The sequence below is a fragment of the Talpa europaea genome (assembly GCF_964194135.1).
Source record: "Talpa europaea genome assembly, chromosome: 8".
In the NCBI taxonomy this organism is placed as follows: Eukaryota; Metazoa; Chordata; class Mammalia; order Eulipotyphla; family Talpidae; genus Talpa; species Talpa europaea.
Genome location: NC_140075.1, coordinates 110,389,325 through 110,409,684, shown reverse-complemented (window position 1 = coordinate 110,409,684; position 20,360 = coordinate 110,389,325). Strand labels below are relative to the sequence as shown.

The following is a 20,360-nucleotide window of genomic DNA, read 5'->3' as shown; positions in this document are numbered from 1 at the left end:
TTATTTTGAATAGAGTCAAAGCGACTACAGAAGAGATGATGGTGCCTTTGGTATATAAAAAGTGTACAGTATACAGATATATGGATATATTTCAAAGGTAGACTAAAGTGTTACCAACCTTTAAGGCACAGGAGGTACTAAGTAAAGAATTAAAGAATGAACAGGAGGAAGAGACCAACATGAGCTAGAGTACTCAGGAAAAGCACCACAGAATCAAAAATTTACTGGAACTCTGCATGGGCACCTCCTATTTCAATTTTTCAGAACTGTTTATCATAATTCTACTGTTATGACTGGCTGTTAAATCCATGTGAAAACAGGAGCCTAAGTCAACTAGAGAACAATGTAGAAAGACTCAAAGATATTTAAGGAGGAACAACCCAGTGATTAAACAGGGCGTGAGGGCAGGGGTTTGAGAAGATATGGCAAGGTTTCTTGTTTGGGTAAGTTCATGAATGATGCCGCCATTATCTAAGATAGAGAAGACAGAAGAAAAAGCGGGTTTGGGAGAAAACAAATGGGAAAGATTATGAACTTTCAAAGACACAAAACTCATTTTTTGGGAAGCAACTATTTTTAGTCTAAAGGTTTAAAATTAAGGGGGTCAAGATTACTAACCCCAAACTTGGATTGGCATATTAAAAGCTAATTATTATTTGGGATTTTGAAAAGGTCCTGGAATCCGATACTGGTGATGGTGGTACAACATTGTAAAATGTACTTAGTGTCACTGAATTAGAGACTGAAAATTGATTAAAATAATAAATTAGGTTGTGCCTGTTTTACTACAATGTTCACTCACTGTCAGATTTTTTTTAAATTGAGATATAATTAACCATACCATTTGATTCACCCATTTAGATCACACAATTAGATGTTCTTTTGTATATCTGTAGAGCTGTGCACCCATCACAATAATGAATTTTACAGCACCTTCATCATGCCCAAAGGAAGCCAGCATCCATTAGCAGTTAACCCCAGTCTTCCTTCCCAGTCAACACATCAGGGTTAACATATGTAATATGTATTTACAATATATGTATTTTGGAACGCAATACAATTTTGGGGACATTTATCCCAAAGTTAACTTTTTTGATGTAAACAAAAAAGAAATAACAACAAAAAAGTCTCTCTCAATAGCTTTGGTGGTAAAGCTACAACTCTACAGGCGAAAATTCCTAGACAATTTATCTGTAGTTTAGTTGAAAACCATGCAAATCAGTAAATAAAGCAAAAATACTTTTCACTTTCATCTTGTTTTTGTTTTTATCTACCAATGTCCATGTATTTCTAATCTTTAAAAATTCCAAAGGCATGAAAGAAGACTGTGAAAGACAAAGGGTAAAAAACCTATTTATGGAAAGATCCCTGGCACATTGTTAAGACATGCTTCTACTTTGTGCTTCATTAATTTGCTCATTTATAAGTTTTGGTTTCTGTTTTTATGCCTTTAATGTGTGTCTCCTGTCCTCAAAAAAAAACAGCAAACTGCAAAGGTGAACACTATGTTGAATTTTTTTTTTTGGGGGGGGCAGTATCTCCCTCAAGAATGCACAGCAAAATTCCAACTAAAATATTCGGAGAAAATGGAAACTCTTCTATGTGTTCAAACTAATTTGAACTACAGAACAGAATTACCTATGTACAGTTACATTAAGTAAAAAAGTCTAGTACACAAAAAGCATTTGGAGTCACTAAAATACACTGCTATGGGGAGCAGAGGGTGTGCTGCGCCATATGTGGGTTAGCTCTCTGGCCAGGGATCCGATTCAGGCTGTAGCTGTGATAGTGCTGAGACTTAACCACTAGGCCACCAGGGAGTCTCCATAAAATAAATTTAACATATTCTCAATTGTGCAGAGGGGAAAGGCTGAGGTACAGTAGCAGATGCCCTGATAATCATGAAAGTCTCCACTTGAATGTGAAATGCATTTCCCATACATGCCAGTTCCACTGAAAGGGGCAGTGACTGATACACATATTTAGTTACAGAGGTGGATTACAAGTCAAGTAACAATCTGCTCATAGAACCAAAAATAAAAGTAACCTGCAAAATCTGAAATTAAGAAAAATATATCTGCGCTAAATTATGCTTGCAAATGATTTTAATTATACAGAAGAACAAACCAGTTGAACCAAAACTGCACATTTATCTGTCAAAAGTAACCCTTTCCCTAGCAATGCCTCAAAAGGTAGCCTTTTTTCATTTAAATTACTATTTTGAGTTTAGAAAGGCAGAGAGTCTATGTACACAGACCTCATGATCTGGACACACACATAAGTCCTCTTAGGAGGGGTAACAAGAACAGGGTTTATTTACAAGGGGGAAATTGGGAAAGAGAAAAAAAGGAAAGTGTTTCTAAGGCCACACATGGCTGTCTGTCCTATTACAGATAGTGTACCCAGCATCTAGCAGTCCAAACCAAAAATTGCTGCTATTGTTACATTCTGTGTTTGACTCCTGTCTTCCAATTGTAAGCACATGGCTGAGAACTCAGGTCTGCAGGGTTTCAGAACTACACCATCAGTTGTCCTGGGTCTCCAGTTTATGAAACTGCAGATCTTGAGATTTGTCAGACTCCATAAATGCAAGAGTCAATTCTTTATAATCCCTTTCCTTCTATTTAATATTCTCACCACAGCACTTTCTAGATCAATAAATTACAGCCTTCCCTCAAGTATATCATGAAGACCAGCATCTGGAAAGGATAAAGAGGGACAAAAGAATGCCAGTAAAAGCACAAGTTAACTGACCTTTAAGGTCATCTTTTGCACTTTAATTTCTACATGAACACCTGTAGGGATGTAGAATAAGATTAAGATCACTATATCTAAAAAGTACCAAATGGCATTGGAGAAGAAGTCCAAATGGGACTGGGAAAGATTAAAAAAAAAAAAAAAAAAAAAAGTAAAATCATACTGTTAGAAACTGAATTTATTTGTTCAGGATTTTTACATGATCTCAAAAACCCAAGGAATAGGAAAACAAATGTATCTTCAATCAACTAAAGTATTTTCTTGCTGGAGTAAACATCTTGTAAATAGGACATTTTAAGGGTCTTGGTGTTAACAAAAGCAGTCTCCTGCAGATAAGAGCAATATGGCTAGTAATATGGGAGAGCAGATTAAAAAAAGCAAGAGTTCAGTAACTTTGTAATACTGAAGCAAAATGAGTGGGAACTAGGCTTACCATCTCCTGGGCACTGCCCCTATTTTGTTAGACTGGGGACAAATATCAAAGTACTGGGCTTGGGCAACTGTCAAGCGAATGACCATCAAAGCAGACAAACTGTCTCTCCCCACCCTAGGGACACTGCTCTAAAGCTGCCCTTTGGTACACTATCTCCCTACAAGTATGCACCCAAGTACTTGAAACTCTCCTATATTATTAACCATATTTCTCTTATCTGCAAGTGACTCTGCTTTTATTAACATCAAATACTGCACAGTAAATTCTTCTCTGAAGCACCATTTATCAACCCCTCCCTAGTAGTAGAGCTTAATCCTTTAATTAGTTTCAATGCCAAAAACTAGGATTTCCTGAGGACAGCCACAGGATGTGCAACAAGCAGCAGGGGCCAAGGCTTAAAATTGTTGTTTCAATATAATCAAGAGTTTCAAAGAATGGTTGCTAATGCACAGCCAGAAACAGAGGGCCCTAAACAAAAGGAAGAAAGAGGCCAAGTGCCTTTGAAAATTAAGGAATTGAGCTTTAAAAGGTGCCAGCTCACAGTCAGGACAGAAAGTCTTAATTTGTCCAAAGACACGATTGTCCTCCTTCAGGGCTAGGACATATCACAAGCATTTAGACAGAATTAAAGGGATAAGGAAATATTTGTACTGTGGTCAAGCATTCACCTTCAGACAAAGAGAGCAATCACTGGGAAAGACTAGGCTTGGAATTAAACTAATAGTTTAGAGGCAGAAGGCAAAGCAATAAAAGTTTCACAAACTGATTAGTATTAAACATTTTAAAAAAGAGTTTATAGCTGGAAAGGTCATTTGATACACTAAGAATGTGAGATTCTGGTTTAATAGTCTATTAAAAAAATACAAGTATCATTGGAAAAAAAAAAGTAAAAAATAATACCAGCCATCTTAAAATACTTCACATGCATCTCTGAGTCCTTAGTTCTCCCTTCTCCTTCCCCTAATTGGTTTCTAACTGTTCCACTTGTGCCAAGGATTCATTCAACAAGGATCCTCAGCTCCTTTAGAAGAGAGGGTCAAGGCAGTTAGATTTCCAAAAACAACGAAAATTGGCAACTAAGCTTTCCCACCAAACTCCTGTTCCACAAGCCAACATTTCCTTACCTCGTTTTTAAAAGAACGAGATCATGTATCTTGACTTCCAATTTTCTTTCCTTTCCCCAATTACCAATAAGTAGAGTTGCTTTTGGTTCTCTTTGATGTAAGCAAACTCCCCCCCCAAAAGAAAAAACAACAACAAACCCTTAAACCTCTTAAGTTTAAATAATATTTTAAGTTTAAAATAATATTTTAAAAATGTTAAGAAAACTATTAAAAAAATGTGCTTTATTAACCGACGTTTTCTTAAAATGCATATTTGAGGGCTTTGTTTACCAAGACTCAGTGGTCTGGTCTTGTTTTTATCAAGCTCTGAAGAGATGGTCCTCAATCCTGGCTGCTCACTGGAATCATCTGGGGTGCTTTCAAATAACACCTCACAGGGGCTACACCCCAGATTTTCACTGGGTCTGCAGAGAGCCCCTGACATGGGCATTACCACCAATTTTTAAGCTTTCCTGTTGTGCAAGCACAGTATCTCTGATGCAGGTAAATCCAGAGACAAAGTTTTGAGACTATGAGCTTAAAAGAATGCCTTATGGAAGAACTTTGAACCTCATTCCGCAGCCAATGCACATGGCAGACAGATACAAACCAATCACAGACACACCTTCAAGAAATTTTAGGTTTGGTTCCAGACCACAGAAATAAAATGAATGATGCAATAAGGTGAGTCATGTAATTTGTTTTCCAATGCATATGAAAGTTGCATTTATACTGTATACTGTAGCCAATTAAGTGTGCAATAGTATTCTGTAAAAAAAAAAAAAAGGCCTCCCCTGGTGGCGCAGGGGGTTGAGCGCAGCACTGTGAAGCTGTCCACAGCCTCTGCAGCGCTGGTCCGATTCCGGCCGGTGGGCGAGGGTCCCACATGGTGCGGCAGACCTCTCCTGTCGCGCCCGCTTCTCCCCTTAGCAGTGTATTTCGTCAGCCTGCCTGTTCTGTTCCCTCCTCTGTCTCTGGTGAATCCTCTCACACTCCCACGCATCTGGCCTGTACCCCAGTTCTTGTATAACTAAATAAGTAAATCTTTTTAAAAAAATGTACTTAACTAAGTTATTCCTTAAAATGCTAATCACCATTTGAACCTTCAGCAAGTCGTAATCTTTTTGCTGGTAGAAGGTTACAATAGTAATATAGCAAGGATTACTGATCTCAGATCACCAGAACAGATATAATAATGAAAGAACTTGAAATATTATGAGAATTACTAAAATGTAAAAGAAACACAAAATGAGTATGTTGTCGGAAAAATGGCACTGACAAAGTTTCTTGACTCAAGGTTGCCAAATCTTCAACTCATAACTGTGAAGTGCAATAAAAAGGAAGTATGTCCCTGGCTAGGAAATTAGAAAACCAGGGCCTCCCTGGTGGCGCAGCAGTTGAGTGCTGGGTTGCAAAGCTGCCTGCAGCCTCTGCGGCGCTGGTTCGATCCCCGGCTGCTCTCCAGCCACTGGAGGAGGGTCCCACATGATGCGCAGACCTCTCCTGCTGCCCGCTGCTCCCCTCAGCAGTGTACTTCGGTCCTTCTGCCTGCTCTGCTCCCCGCTCTGGCTCTGGTGAATTCTCTCACCCTCTCGCACTTCTGACTGTACCCAGTGCTTGTATAAATAAATAAATACATCTTAAAAAAAAAAAAAAAATTAGAGGGCCTCCCTGGTGGCGCAGCGGTTGAGCGCTGGGCTGCGAAGCTGCCTGCAGCCTCTGCAGCGCCGGTTTGATCCCCAGCCACCGAGCAAGGGTCCCACATGGCGTGCAGACCTCTCCTGCCGCCCGCTGCTCCCCTCAGCAGTGTATCATCAGTCTGCCTGTTCTGTTCCCCGCTCTGGCTCTGGTGAAATCTCTCACCCTCCCGCGCTTCTGACTGTACCCAGTGCCTGTATAAATAAATAAATAAATCTTAAAAAAAAAAAAATTAGAAAACCATAGGTGGCATTTAGAAAATATCAACACTTCAGAAAGCTCTCAAATCTGTGGAACTGTTAGGGGGGAAAGGATGTCCCAAAGCTAATTCCATACAGGCTTAGTGGACTCCACCCCGACCCCAGGTCAAAGCCAAAGACACTGGGAACTCCAAATCCCATCACCACCAAAGGGAAGGTGGCTGGGACCTGAGGGTGAGGTTAAGCAGCCAGGTGGATATAAAAGCCAGACACGTGGGCTTTGGGGACCCCCATTTTGGCTCTCCACCAGCTCGCAGCGTCTGGCCAGCTCTGAGAGTGCCTTTGGGTTTCCAGGTCATCGGATCGGGTAGGACGCATTAAAGACTTTATTTCCCTATTTTCTCCCTGAGTTGTACATTTTCCTTATTTCCTTTTCCCTTGTAAATAAACCTTTTATTACCCTTTTGTGTGTGCCTGTAGTGGAGTATTCATAAGTCCCTTTTAAGGGCGCGGGTGAGGACCCACAGCCAGGAACCCGTTTAATATCAGGGTTGCTCTATAACAGAACCACTGTCAAAAAGTATCTGTTTCTTAATTTAAAAAAGTCTGTGTATCTTGTCTACGTTTATCCACATTAAATATCTTGTAGCAATAAACTAAAGTTGGTGAAAAGGCAGGATCAAGATTCCTCACAAAGCCCTCAGAAAGTAATGGGGGGGGGGGCAAGGGGGGAAAGAAGTTTCAACCCCGTTAAGGTTTAAAAAGTTATTTTTCTTCAGAGAGAGCCTGGGGTATGAAGTTTACAAATGAAAAATTATGAGAACAGCTATGGTCATATATCTCAGCTCAATGGTAACTGAAAAAAATCAAATCACGGAGAAAACTAACGTAAACATTGTAGAGGCAGGATGGGTACAGACCAGGTTCTCTATGACCCTATGCAGACGGGGAAAGGAGGAGTTCTGGAGCCCCGGGTGGTTTTGCAGGCTTTTACTGAGGTTACCAGGTACATTGCAGGCAGTGGGGGCCGAGGGCCGGGAGGCTGGCAGGCCTCCCAGCTCCCAGCAAGCCTTCACTCTTTCTGGGCTCTCCCAGAAAAGACCACGTTCTCTCACGATATTGTTCTCTCTCTTCTGCTCGTTCCGTCCCACTTCTTGCTTCTTTCTGGTCTCCTGTTTGTCTTCTGACACTGCCCTTATAAGCCCAGTCTCAGGTGTACCCACCTACGTATGCCCACACCCCACTCCAGGTGCCTTCCATCAGGCATGCATTCAGGACCGCAGGGATCCATCATCAATGCCAATGGAGGGAGGGCAGAAAAGCCTGACAAATCATTTATCCTACAAACGTTATGATGAAGTAAAACTAAGATAATTTGTTCACTTCAGTCTTAAAAACAAACCAACCAAAAACTCATGCCATGTAGCACTTTAAGTGTTTCATTTCTTCAAACTGTCTTACCACATCTTCTATAAGATATGGGGCATCTAGTTTGGGTCTTCTTTCTTGTTCCAGGGGTATATTTTCAAACTCCTTATTTATGTTTTGTATTAAGAACAACATTCTGCTAAATGAACAAATCTTCATTCATTCAAAGTTAGTTCCCTGGCTGCCTGTGGGCATCTTAATAACCAGCTTCAAACAAACTTTGAAACAAGACACAAAACGAGAGACCACTCTTGTTGCAAGAAACTTTTATCAGCGTTTGGATTTGGAACAAAGAGATGGGAGTGAAGGAAGAAAAGAGACCTTGCCACAAAAGCTCCTGAGTATTTCAAATAGATTTCTGCAGCAGAGACAAGGCGAAAGGAGTTACTGATGCATGGAAAGCAAACAGGTAGGCCGATGCCCAAAGGGTGTCCCTTGGGGGGAGGGCGGGCTGCTTCCCACAGTGAAACCTGGCTTTGACCAGAAATCAGAAGGTTAGAAATAAATTATTCAACAGTCTATATTAGCAGAATGTTAACTATCCTTAATGGAACTTCAGAACTAGAAGCAGATGAGGTTCAGGAAAGCTACACTCTATTTGGAGACAAGATATTGAGAAACTGGTCCCTTTGTGAGCTCAAGTTTCTCCATCTGTAACTTGCTGATTTCAAGAAGTTGTAATGCTAGATGATGAGGCTACTTTACAAAAGGAAAATCTTTTCTTTTTAATTGTTGGTAATTTACTAAGGTGCTATCTTCCATATAAAAAATCCACTTAGGTGAAAAGATAAGAAACATAAGATCTGAGATTTGTTTCAAATAATTAGCTGATTTTAAGGAAGTTTAAAGTTGGGGGCGGTGAGGGAGGGAGGAGACTGTTGGGGAGAAGGAAGGAGGAAACTGAGAAAAGGGAAAGTTGAACAAAGGAAGAATTTATCTGTGGTTCTGAGACCAGTCTTTCCCCTGGAATCTTACCCCAACCACTAGATAGTCAAGTTTTTTTCAAAAGCAAAGGTCATGTATCCTTCAGCTTTGTACCCCTGGACAGCACACCCACTACAGTAGGTACTTGAAAAACGTTTAGTAAATGCAGAACTGGAACCTTTTAACATGGTCTAGGCAACAAGTGACAAAGCAGGGAGGATCCAATCTGACTGCATCAGGTACACCGTGCTGTGCACTGTGGCGGAGAAGAACACTTCGTTCATGAGAAAACTTGGTTTTTAATAAATATTTAGAGGAATTTCTAATACTGAAATAGATTATGTGAAGGCAGATAAAGTGGACCACAAACATTCCCGGCCTTGGAGAAAGGGGTGCCCAGTCTCAAGGAAGGCAAAGTGTGCCAGCCAAACATAACAAGTGGCTGTTTAAGAGCTGTCAGCTCCCTATAGAGAAGCAGGAAATTTTCTTTTTATGATCTCCCCAAGATTTTGTTTTCTTTAATGGTTCTGCCCCCACAGCAGGGGAATCCTGGAATGCCACTTTAAAAAAGGTTGTCAGATCTCCTAAATTAGCGTTTGACAGTTCCTGGGATTTTCAAGTTCATCATTTAACACCTCATTAACAAGTCTATTATTGGAATTATTTCAAATGAGCCAGGCCTAATTTTTATTTATTTATTTTTTACATCATTGTTCCAAACCTAATTTTAATTAAACCTCAATCTGCCCAAGGTACTCTTTTTTTCTCCCTCCTGCAACATTACCACATGAACAGGCCCAGTTCCTTTCAAAACTAAGCACAAAAAAAGTTTTCTATATAGAAAGTTTTTCTTTTCATCACTTTAAAATTTAAAATACCAGCAACATACTTTAAGAGCCCTCACATCTTCTAGTATTTTTAGATCGTGTGCACATTCTTTCACTCAGCAAATTTATTATGGAAAGGCCACCAGATTTCAGGCACTAGGCTGAGTGCTACGCATGTTATTAACTACATCTCTGGCCAGAAAGAAAATACATCAAAGCCCAGTTCTAGAACATGGAAAAGCAAAATTTACTTGCTTTGGTCACACATTTTGCCTTGATTCTTAAATAGGTTTTACGGCTTGCTTTCCATTACAGGGCATGGATTAGTGATGTGTGAATTATATATAAGCTAGAATTTCAAATGTCTGATGGAATTTGTCAGAATTTCCTAGGCCTCATTTTTTCTACTCACCAGCCTAACTCAATATTCCCGTGTAAAGTACAAGCACATTGGCAGCACAATTCCCACCCCTTACGTGGCTCCCATGTCACATGCCTTTCACTAACTACTCATCAATCTAAGCACCCGTCCCTCTCCGCTTCAGGAAAAGGATGAGAATTGGAGGGCAAATATGGAAAAGGTTGGGAGGAAGGAAAAAGGAGCGCCTACACAGTAAGGCAGGAATGGATTTCAACTTTCCATCATGCTGTGACTTTTCTGAAGGCTCCACATCTACATGAACAACATGTCTTCCCACCAAAAAAGATGGAAACATTTATTAATAATCACCTACATACCGTTCATTTATGTTGATGCCTTACTTTTTCTTATTTTAGGCAGAATTTCTTTTCATGTAAGTTATTAATGTACTCTGGAACCTAGTAACAACAGAAAGTTTTACTGATAAAACAACTTCCACATGGTGAAATAAAATTCTAGTAGTATAGATTATTATTAAATAAAAAACAGAAGTTTTCCCCTACTACCCAGCCACCCCTATTCCTGTTCCCAGGAAGCAGCTCCAGACTCTGTTCCTAGCTGTTTGGTAGCAAGCACTGCACTGCTGAATAATATCCTGTACCTCTGCCTCGAGCTGCATCAACTCTTGGGAGTGCTGAGATGAGGCATTCATGTCTCCTCCACGGGGCACCACCAGTGCTTGTGGTACTACTATTTGTAATCCTTGTAGTGACTGGTTAACTTCATAAATTTAAAGACTATTTTTTTAAAAATTCAAATATGCTGATTGGTCAATTTAAAAGAATATCTACTGATTCTCACAGAGTATGATAATAAACACTTACTTGCATGTTCCCTACCGTCCTTTACCCTTTCCCTACACCCCCAGCCTTCTGTGACAGCTACTTTTACATTGTCAACATTCTCAATATGTACATCTAGTTTACAACCGTACCTAAACCTTCCATGCTTTACCTATCTCCAACCCTAAACACTGGGAACTAGTTAAAAGCTAGTTAGGATTATCTTACTACATTTGTGTTAAACAAAAGAAAATTTTACAAGGGTCAAGGCTAAGTGTTTAATCTTTTTTTTTTTTTTAAGATTTATTTATTTATTTATACAAGCACTGGCTACAGTCAGAAGCATGGGCGGGTGAGAGAATTCACCAGAGCCAGAGCAAGGAACAAAACAGGCAGATGGACGAAATACACTGCTGAGGGGAGCAGCGGGCATGGTGCCATGTGGGACCCTCACTGGTGGCCGGGTATCGAACCGGCACTGCAGAGGCTGTGGGCAGCATTGCAGCCCAGTGCTCAACCGCTGCACCACCAGGGGGGGCCCTGTTTAATCTTTTTTAATGACTAACAACTGTTCAAAAACCGTCACATTTTAGTATTTAATTTCATCTTATATGTACTTCAACCAAGAAGAGCTGTATAACACTTCATAGCTCATAATACTATCACTGTGAAACAACTACATTAGATTTGCTAATTCTAGTTTTGGAAGAAAAAAAGAAAAATCGTATTAAGTCCATAACTGGAGAGAATAGTGGCAAAACTGTACAATCTGATATAGGTTTTATCTTTACTTGAAACAAAACAGATGTTAACAGCCCCTAAACCCAACTGAGATTTTTAATAACAAGCATGTATAGTTATCTACAAAGCCAATTTATAAGTAAGTTCAGTTTCTCTTTTGATTTTTTCCTTTTTTTTTTTTAATTTTATAGAGGCATGTTTATTTATTTATTTGTTTGTTTGTTTTGTTTATACATGCACTGGGTACAGTCAGAAGCGCGGGAGGGTGAGAGAATTCACCAGAGCCAGAGCGGGGAGCAGAGCAGGCAGAAGGACCGAAGTACACTGCTGAGGGGAGCAGCGGGCCGCAGGAGAGGTCTGCACGCCATGTGGGACCCTCCTCTGGTGGCTGGGGAGCAGCTGGGGATCGAACCGGCGCTGCAGAGGCTGCGGGCAGGTTCGCAACCCAGCGCTCAACCGCTGCGCCACCGGGGAGGCCCTCTCTTTTGATTTTTGATTACTGATGTTGTTCCAAGGATTCCTTATCTCCATCTCTGTATCACTAATGAGATACAACACCTGCCAGTCACCATGGGCAAATGCTTCCTGAGCTCTGAAAGCTAGTTCACAAATAAATGGTTATTTTAGGTAACAAGGTGGCCTGGATATTGCCAGTGAAGGTCAAACCAACTCTATTATTAAAATATGAAAACTTAGCCCATTAAATGAAAATCACTAAGAGCATAAAATCAAAGATTGCATTTATATTAAAAATTATTAAACTTAAATCTATTATATATTGTCCCCTATGTTTAATAATTCTAAGAAGATCAGTGAGTATACATAAGGGTTCGAGAAGAATCCTGCAGGAATGAATGACTGATCTTATCCTCTTTAGGTATATAGAATTCTTAACTTAAATTTAAAAAATGCAAAGAATGTACTAAGTAGAAACCCAGTAAGTCTTGTATTGCTTCTCATCACTAAAGAATTATTCACTTAATAATTCATCAAGTATCAGCTGTGTGCTTACTATGTGTGAAATATGATTCTGGACAGAAAAAAAAAAATAAAGTAAGCAAGACAAATAAAATCATCTGATTTTTATAATCTCTTTGGGGAAGATAGGTAATAATTTTGGGAATAATTAAGTGAAACAATTTTTGATTCAAAGGTCTACAGATAACTATAGAAGATGCAAAGAAAGAGTAAGAATGGGTCCCAGCTATCAAAGAATCTTTAATAAGGGAGATGACACACAAGTAGAAAAATTACACTAAAGGTTTAGTCAACTTTCATCCATTTAGCTTTGGTAAAACTCATACTTTCACACACTATACAGTGAAACTCCTAAGCTATCAGTAGATCTGATCCATAAGCTTCTGGAATTACTACCCAATAATATTGCCTATTCACTAAAAGTTCATCTATTTCTATATGAAAGTTCACCCATTTCACTACAGAAGTCTCCTCTATAACAATGTAATTCTATACTTTATTACATTTCATCCTTGTAGCAAAAATTTTTGCTAAAGGGAAAATAAGGTGTGGATACTAATAAGATATTGGGACTAAAACCTAATTCATTTGGGACAAAACCAAAAATTAATAGACATGCTGAATATGGCAAAAATATACATATTTATCAGAATTATGCTGTAGCTACATGGTTACAAAGAAATAAAATCAAAATCAAGTAACAAAATAATCAATCAAGATAGACAAAATTATAAGAATTTTGTCTAAAATTATTAGGATTGGACACCAATTTTAATATTTAACATATAAAATCTATTGATAAAAGATGGGTCAAGCTAAGATCAAACTATACCTTGGATATCAAATAAAGAATTTGAACTTTATTCCATAAGCAACTGGGAGTACTAAAGATTGTTATTTTACATTTCTGCATCTTTTAAACAGATAATAACAAGCAGTTGTATTTTAGGAAGATTAATAAGTGGTTCTGTGCAGGAAAGACTGGGGCAAGAATAAGGCAACCAGGGCCTCTCCTGGTGGTGCAGCGGTTGAGCACTGGGCTGAGAAGATGCCCGCAGCCTCTGCAGCGCCGGTTTGTTCCCCGGTCGCTAGCGAGGGTCCCACAAAAAAAAAAAAAAAAAAAAAAAAAAAAAAGAAAGAAAGAAAAAGAAAAAAGAAAGAAAGAAAGAAAGAAAAAGGCAACCAGAGGTTGGTGTAATGGATTAAGCAATAGTCAAGGCCTGAGATAATAGTAAGGCAGTGAGTAAAGCAGAACTGAAAGGCAGCCAACAAAATCTGACTTAGACATGGGTGAAACTGACTAAGGTTATTTAGTTGAGAAGAGAGAAGAGGTAATGAGGAAAATGCAGCCTAACTTCGGAGATGTACTTGTTAAAGACATAGATCCTAGTCATGAGGAAACACTAAGTGAATCCCAATTGAGGAACAGTCTATAAAATAAGTGAACCGTAATCCCTGAAAGTACTAACATCAAGTAAGTCAAGGCAAGGCTGAGGAACCGTGACTACAGAAGAAAGACTAAAGAGATTCGGCAACTAAATGCAACAAGTAATTCTGGACAACATCCACATTTCTGGGACACCAGCAAACCTGAATGGCGTCCGAGGAATAATCGATAGTAATAATATGTCAATATTATTAGTTATTATAGAATAACATTACAGAAATAATATCATGTTATATTAATTAAATAATGCATTAACATCGATTTCTTGCCTTGGACAGTTTACTGTGGTTATGAAAAAACTGTTCTATAGCAAAACTAAAGCACTTGGAACTATGGGGCTTCAGATCAGCAACTTATTTTCAAATGGTTCAGAAAAAATGTTCTTTGTACTTCCTACTTTATACTTATGATTGTTTTACATAAAAAATTATACTCAGAGATACTAATTCTGCCATATGAGAACAGCTCAATGTCAAGGAATTTAAGGACAAACACTTAAAATCATTGTGATTTTCACGCTCAGTGAAATAAGCCGGAAAGAAAAAGAAAAATAATGGATGGTCTCACTCGTAGCAGGAATCTAGAAAACTTAAATAAGGGACCAGGAAAAAGAATAACTATAAGAAAGAAAATATCAAAATCAACAAACAACTATGAACCAGAGACACTCTATGGGGGGTGGGGGGGCAGGGAAAGGAGGGGTTGGGGTCAAAATAAGGGGGTTGTAATTGTATGGGGAATATAAAAAATAAAATTTAAATAAAATGTGGGAAAAAAAATCATTGTGATTTTTTTCCATAATATTTCATTTTCTTCCCTTAATCCCAGCCCCATAAAGCCAGTAGGGAAAAGCAAGAACATCCAGGAAGTTAGAATGTTTAAATTTCCCCCCACATTTCCTATTTTCTTCCAGAAGTTTCAAAAAATGAAGCACAAAAGACAAAGGAAAGATGATCTTCATATGGCAAACAAGAGACCAGCACTGCAAATCAACCAGAGTCCAAACTGGGTCAAGAAGAAAATAAGCAATTCTTTAGCAGGGGTAATGTATGAACTCCTTAAGTTCTGAAATCAGCCTCACAAATGAAATTCTGAATAAAAGTTTCAAATTTATGACCACGTATGAAATGCTAAAGTTTCCAGCAAAGCAAGTGAAAGAAGAGATCTGAAAATTTGTGACCTTGAAACAAAAACAGAACTTTTAAATACAAGGTCTTCAGAAAAGTGAACTGGAGTCCCAAATGTGGTAGCATGTGTGGTAATGAGATTGTGACATATATGGTAGTACAAGTGACTAAGTATAAAACCAAAAACTGCCATGCTAACTGTAGCTTATTTAGAGACTCCAGTCCTATAATTAATTCTATGAATTACCTGAAACTGATATGGGGCAGCAGGAAAGAGAAATGAGGTTAGTGCCTTTAGTCCCAACTGCAATGGAATTGCTTTGGTTTAACAAGCTGTTTGGTGCGAGAAAGTCTGCTGAAGAGGCCCCAGAGGACGGCTGTTTATGGTAAAATAAGTTTAAACAACAGAGAAATTAAAAAGATGTTCAAGAAAACAAAAAGGGAAAATGTCATGTCAAAATATTTGTATGGCAGGTAACAACAATCAGAAAACTAGAGTAGAAGGGCAGGAAAGAAAACCAGCTTATGTCTAATATTCCCTTAAACCTAGCCAAGAACTTCCATTTCATGGTCTTTTTTCCTTCATTTTTAGAAACTATACATGAGAAACGACCACAAAGTAGAGAAAGGCTTCAATCCACAATTCATCATGCATTTCAATACCTAGTGTTTTTATATGGGTTATCAATCACTGCCCCGTATTCCCAATTCACAGAACTACTGAAATTCAATGAAAGTGAAATACTGGTGCAGCTACCATGCAAGTCTGATTTTTCCCAACAAATTTCTTCAAAACAAAAGGTGCAGTTTTAAAATGTATGGGTCTACGAGCCTAGGTAATTCAAGATGGAACTGAAAGGATTAATTCCCCATACAGTAGACCATTAATTCCCATACAGTAGACTATTAATTCCCCAACAGCAGACACACATATACATATAACCATGCAAAAAGACATATATCAAAAATTAGTTCATGTAAAATGAAGTGGAAGAGCACACTTATAGAAGATATATTTGATATCGAGTCAAGAAAAGATGTAAGGCATAAAGACTGATAAATTTTAATGTTAAAAAGGAAAGTTTTCATTAAACAAAATATCATAAACAAAATTAAAAGAACTATTTCTCTGCTTCACAGAAAATAGTATTAAGGAATTATCAAAAATCATAAGGAACTCCTAAAAACAAATCCATACAAACAGCCAATCTGACTAATAATCAGGAAAATGAAAATAAAACCTCAATGATCCTGTTTCACAAACAACATATTGCTAGAGATAAGAGATTGACAGTACCTTTTAATACCAGAAGGCAAGGAAATGGGAAAACTATAACTTTCATGTAGTAATGGGAGAGAGTAAAGCAGTATAAGCAATCTTGAAAGAATCTGGCAATCTCTAAAAATGTTCACTAATATCACTGCAAGGTATATTTCCTAACAAACCTCACACATATGCAAAGCAGGCATATACAAAGTGCTGCTACAGTACTATGTAACAGCTAAAAAGAGCTAAGACTCTAAATGTCCATAAATAGAGCAATGAACAAAGACACTCTAGTAGGCGGAATATGTATAAACTATTAGATGAACAGTGAACATGAATGAACAAGGACCTGGGATAACTGAACAGGGATAGCTCAAACAAATAAACGGCAGAAAGTTTATCACAATATGACCACTTGATGTAAGATTTAAAAGCAAAAAATACAGACAGCCCTCACATTTGGATTCCAATCTGTTCCTAAAGATATCTTAGATTGTGAATTTTCAGGTAGCAGTCTATATATAGCATTAAAAAAATAGGAAAAATTAAATGCTCCTGGCTCACACAAAACACCAATTTCTCCCCTGCTTACAAAATAAATGTATTTTATGTAACTACAGAGTGGGGAACTCAAGGCTGATAATGTGAAATCTTTTGAAAAGCAAAAGTCATTTTAGAAGCATTAAAAAAAAAAAAGTAAAGTGAATGGCCACCTCATAATCATAATGGAAATACTTTTTAAAGTGATAAAACAAACAAAACAAAAAACCTAATTGTTCTCCTTAGATTATAACTTTTCTGCAGTCAACAGTGCCCTCTAGTGATGCAGAGTGAAAGTCAAATATCATCAGAAAGTCCACACTATTCCTCATTTTAGCATGTTTCAGTGAAGGCATCTAGTTTGGATTATACATCTCACCAAAAACAGAATAAACAGATTCAGGATGGCTTTTATTACCTACTGCATGTTAAGTCAGAAATTCTTTTAAAAGGCATTAAGTCAAGGACACCAATTCAAGGAAACAGTAGCTTTTAAATTCGATGAGAAACACATCACTAGAGTGAATTATAAAATTGCACAATTCAAGAAAGACCCTGCAGGCTTATTACCTTAGATATATGAAGAGAGCGGAAGAGAATGAATAAAGTCTCACCATCTGTAAACAAGAAAACTTGCCAGAAAGAGAGTCAGACTAGTTTCATGGCATGCTGTATCAAACACACTGAAGATGTCCACTGAATCCAAAGCCTCACACACACTGCAGGCTCTGCCATTAGTACACCTGACTCGTCATCTTAAGAAAAAAGCTGACAAAAAGAGCACGTTGGTCACTAAGCACTTACTGAACTCAGGAAATTTTCCCAGAAAAGAAAGACTCACCCAGGGTGGTGCCATCCTGCCCCATGATGCACTTCATAGAGGTGACAATCTGCTCCACAACAGGTGGTGACAGTGACGTGGCATACACCGCGCTGTGGGAATGTGTCCGCAGATAGTCTATCAGTTCCTGGGGAGTTCAAGGAAGTGAGACATTAGAGGCAATGCTTAAATTCACTGGCAACTTCATGGCCTTCCTTCGAGCTGAAAGCAGACTCGTGCCCTCTTCAAAAGCACTGGAACAGGGACACTAATCTGAGACAGGTCAGCCAACACAGTCACAGCATACTGTCAGCAACAACTGGTAAGGACATGGTAACATAATTCTTACAACATGTAAGAGAAGCAGATTTTAAAGATAACCTCTAAATTCGGGGAACATGTCATTTAATGTCATAAAAAGCTCTACATGGCTGAATTATTCAAGTGTTTATACTGCTTTATAGACACAACTATTTACTTCTAAGTATTACAGAAAATGTCACCTGCATCTTACCCTATGGCCTTTAACACCTATCCCTGCACCTCCTGAATGACAGGATGCACCTCCTGATGTTTCTAACATCAATTTAAAGGAATATTAAATATCTTTCAGTTATTTGTAAAATAAAATAAAAGTAGCAGAAAGTAAACAGAATTTCATTGGGTCTTTTATGAGAACACTAAAGTCATCTCACTGAATAAAGAAAAGTCGCGTATGCCAGTTATTATCAATTGTATATCCCTGTCCTGTGACGCCTCTGAACCTATGTGCCAGAACTACATGAGGAAATACAAAATGTAGCTATAAAGCAGTTTATCACTTCAAATACACCACAAATTATATAAAAATCACAAAAACATACATATACTGTATATAAATGACCTCCCAGAATATTCATTTTCTATCCTTTGGTTCAGCAACAAATCTTACCAAAAAGCAACGAACTTTCAAACATGACCCTGATTCTATTAACAGAAATTTGAGAAATTAAGGACATTTTATGAGTACCTATAATGTGCCATATATGTATACTACACACACACACACACACACACACACACACACACACACACACACAGAGATACAAGCACGCGCACACCTCCATCTCCCCCCGCCCCAATGTTGTGGAGCCTTTGTAAGTAACAGTTGTATTGAGTTAATTTACAAACCATCACATTCATTTTTTTTTTAAAGAATATAATTCAATGTTTTTTTGTACACTCATAGAGCTATGCAACTTTCATCACTATCTAATTTTAGGACATTTCATTACCCCCAAAAGAAATTTCATAAGCATTAGCAGTCACTTTCTACTATCCCAACCCCTTAAGCCCCCTTTCTGTCTCTTTGATTTGCTTATTCTGGATACACCATATAACAGAAATAAAAAATGTGATCTTTTTGTTGACAGATTTCTTTAACTTAATATGTTTTCAAGGTTCATCTATGTTGTAGCACAGACATACATTATTTTTTAAACTCTACTACAATCTTACTAACTAGGCATATTTACTTCTGTTTCAGAGGTAAGGAAATAGGGTTAAATGCTTTGCTCAAGATCTCGCAAAAGAGAAATATTTAAATCAAGGCCTCTGTCTTTACAGAACCAACATCTACACCAAGTCATATGAGTTTTCCAAATGCCTCGGAATTCATTACGAAATTTATAAATTGAAAAATACAATGCTTGTGCTATGCCAAAGTTAGCAAAACAATCTTTTCTGTTCCTGTTTCTATACTCACCCAAGATGCTATTCAATTCAAGGGCAGGGAAACTAGTCTACTCTGACCGGCTCCAGTGACACTATCACTACTTTTGAAACTGTGAGCACAACCCACACCTGCCAGAAGGCTGGCAAACAGGCAGTGCCACTGTGTGTTCTTTCATACAAGAGGGCATTCTGTATCTCAGACCAGTGTGCAGTTTAGGAAGATGCTCAAGTGAAAAAACAACAAACAATGGACAGAATCAGCTTTTAGTTCATCCGTTGCTCAACAGGCAGCTGAAGTGTGAAGTCCACTGACTCTGTGAGCTACTCCACATTCTAGTTCAGAACTCTATTTGCTAAATATGAATTACCAATTCCAGTAGCCAGTACTTATCCCTAGCCAATAATTCTCATTGTCAATTTACCTTCTTGCCCCCAATGTATCCTCCAGAAGCACCAAAGCTCTTGGTGAATGTTCCCATCATAACGTCCACATCCTCAGGATCCAGGCCAAAGTACTCCACCACACCTCGACCTGTAGGGCCCAGAGCCCCAATGCTGTGAGCTTCATCTAGATACAAGTAGGCCTTGTATTTCTTCTTAAGGGCAATCACTTCAGGAAGACGAACAATTGATCCCTCCATGCTAGCAAAACAGGGTAAAAACATACACTGAGTCTTTGTAATGCTCAAAATTAGAAGCTGCTTTATTCTTATTGCTTTTCAAAGTTTTTGCCTTTTAAATGGTCTTAACATCTCTGCTTGTGGTTTCAAACAGGCAAAGTTACATGATGCCACGTTACACAGACGTCTAGGGGAAAGGAGATTTGAATCTTTTAAAATAAGCACCAGAACATGACTGATCATAATTCACCAGACAAGGATTAAAGTTACAGTAGATTCTTATAAAGCTTGTAATTATAGTCAACATTAAACTTTGCATCACATTGCATATATAATTAAAATTACCAAAATATTTCTTCAGGTTAAATGGTCATTGGTTTTGACATATTAGAAAATAAATTCCAATTCTTGCCCCTATGTATAAATTCCTTCTACAAAATGAAGAAAAGTAAAAGGCCTATATAGGAGGATTTGGAGTCCCTATAGTATGATGGAGAATGAAAATGCAATTCTGCTTCAGTGTTAATTCTGCTT

The 20,360-nt window shown here is 38.2% G+C and overlaps 1 protein-coding gene across 1 annotated transcript in view; it reads right to left on the bottom strand.

The window, feature by feature from the left end:
• SPTLC2 (serine palmitoyltransferase long chain base subunit 2) overlaps positions 1 to 20,360 on the bottom strand; it is a gene marked incomplete at both ends in the record, with an annotated part of 103,036 nt that overhangs the window by 24,090 nt on the left and 58,586 nt on the right. The window contains 2 exons of the mRNA XM_084241079.1: positions 17,515 to 17,641; positions 19,629 to 19,848. Of these exons, the coding sequence (XP_084097205.1) occupies positions 17,515 to 17,641; positions 19,629 to 19,848 (347 nt within the window). The remainder of the gene's footprint in view (positions 1 to 17,514; positions 17,642 to 19,628; positions 19,849 to 20,360) is intronic.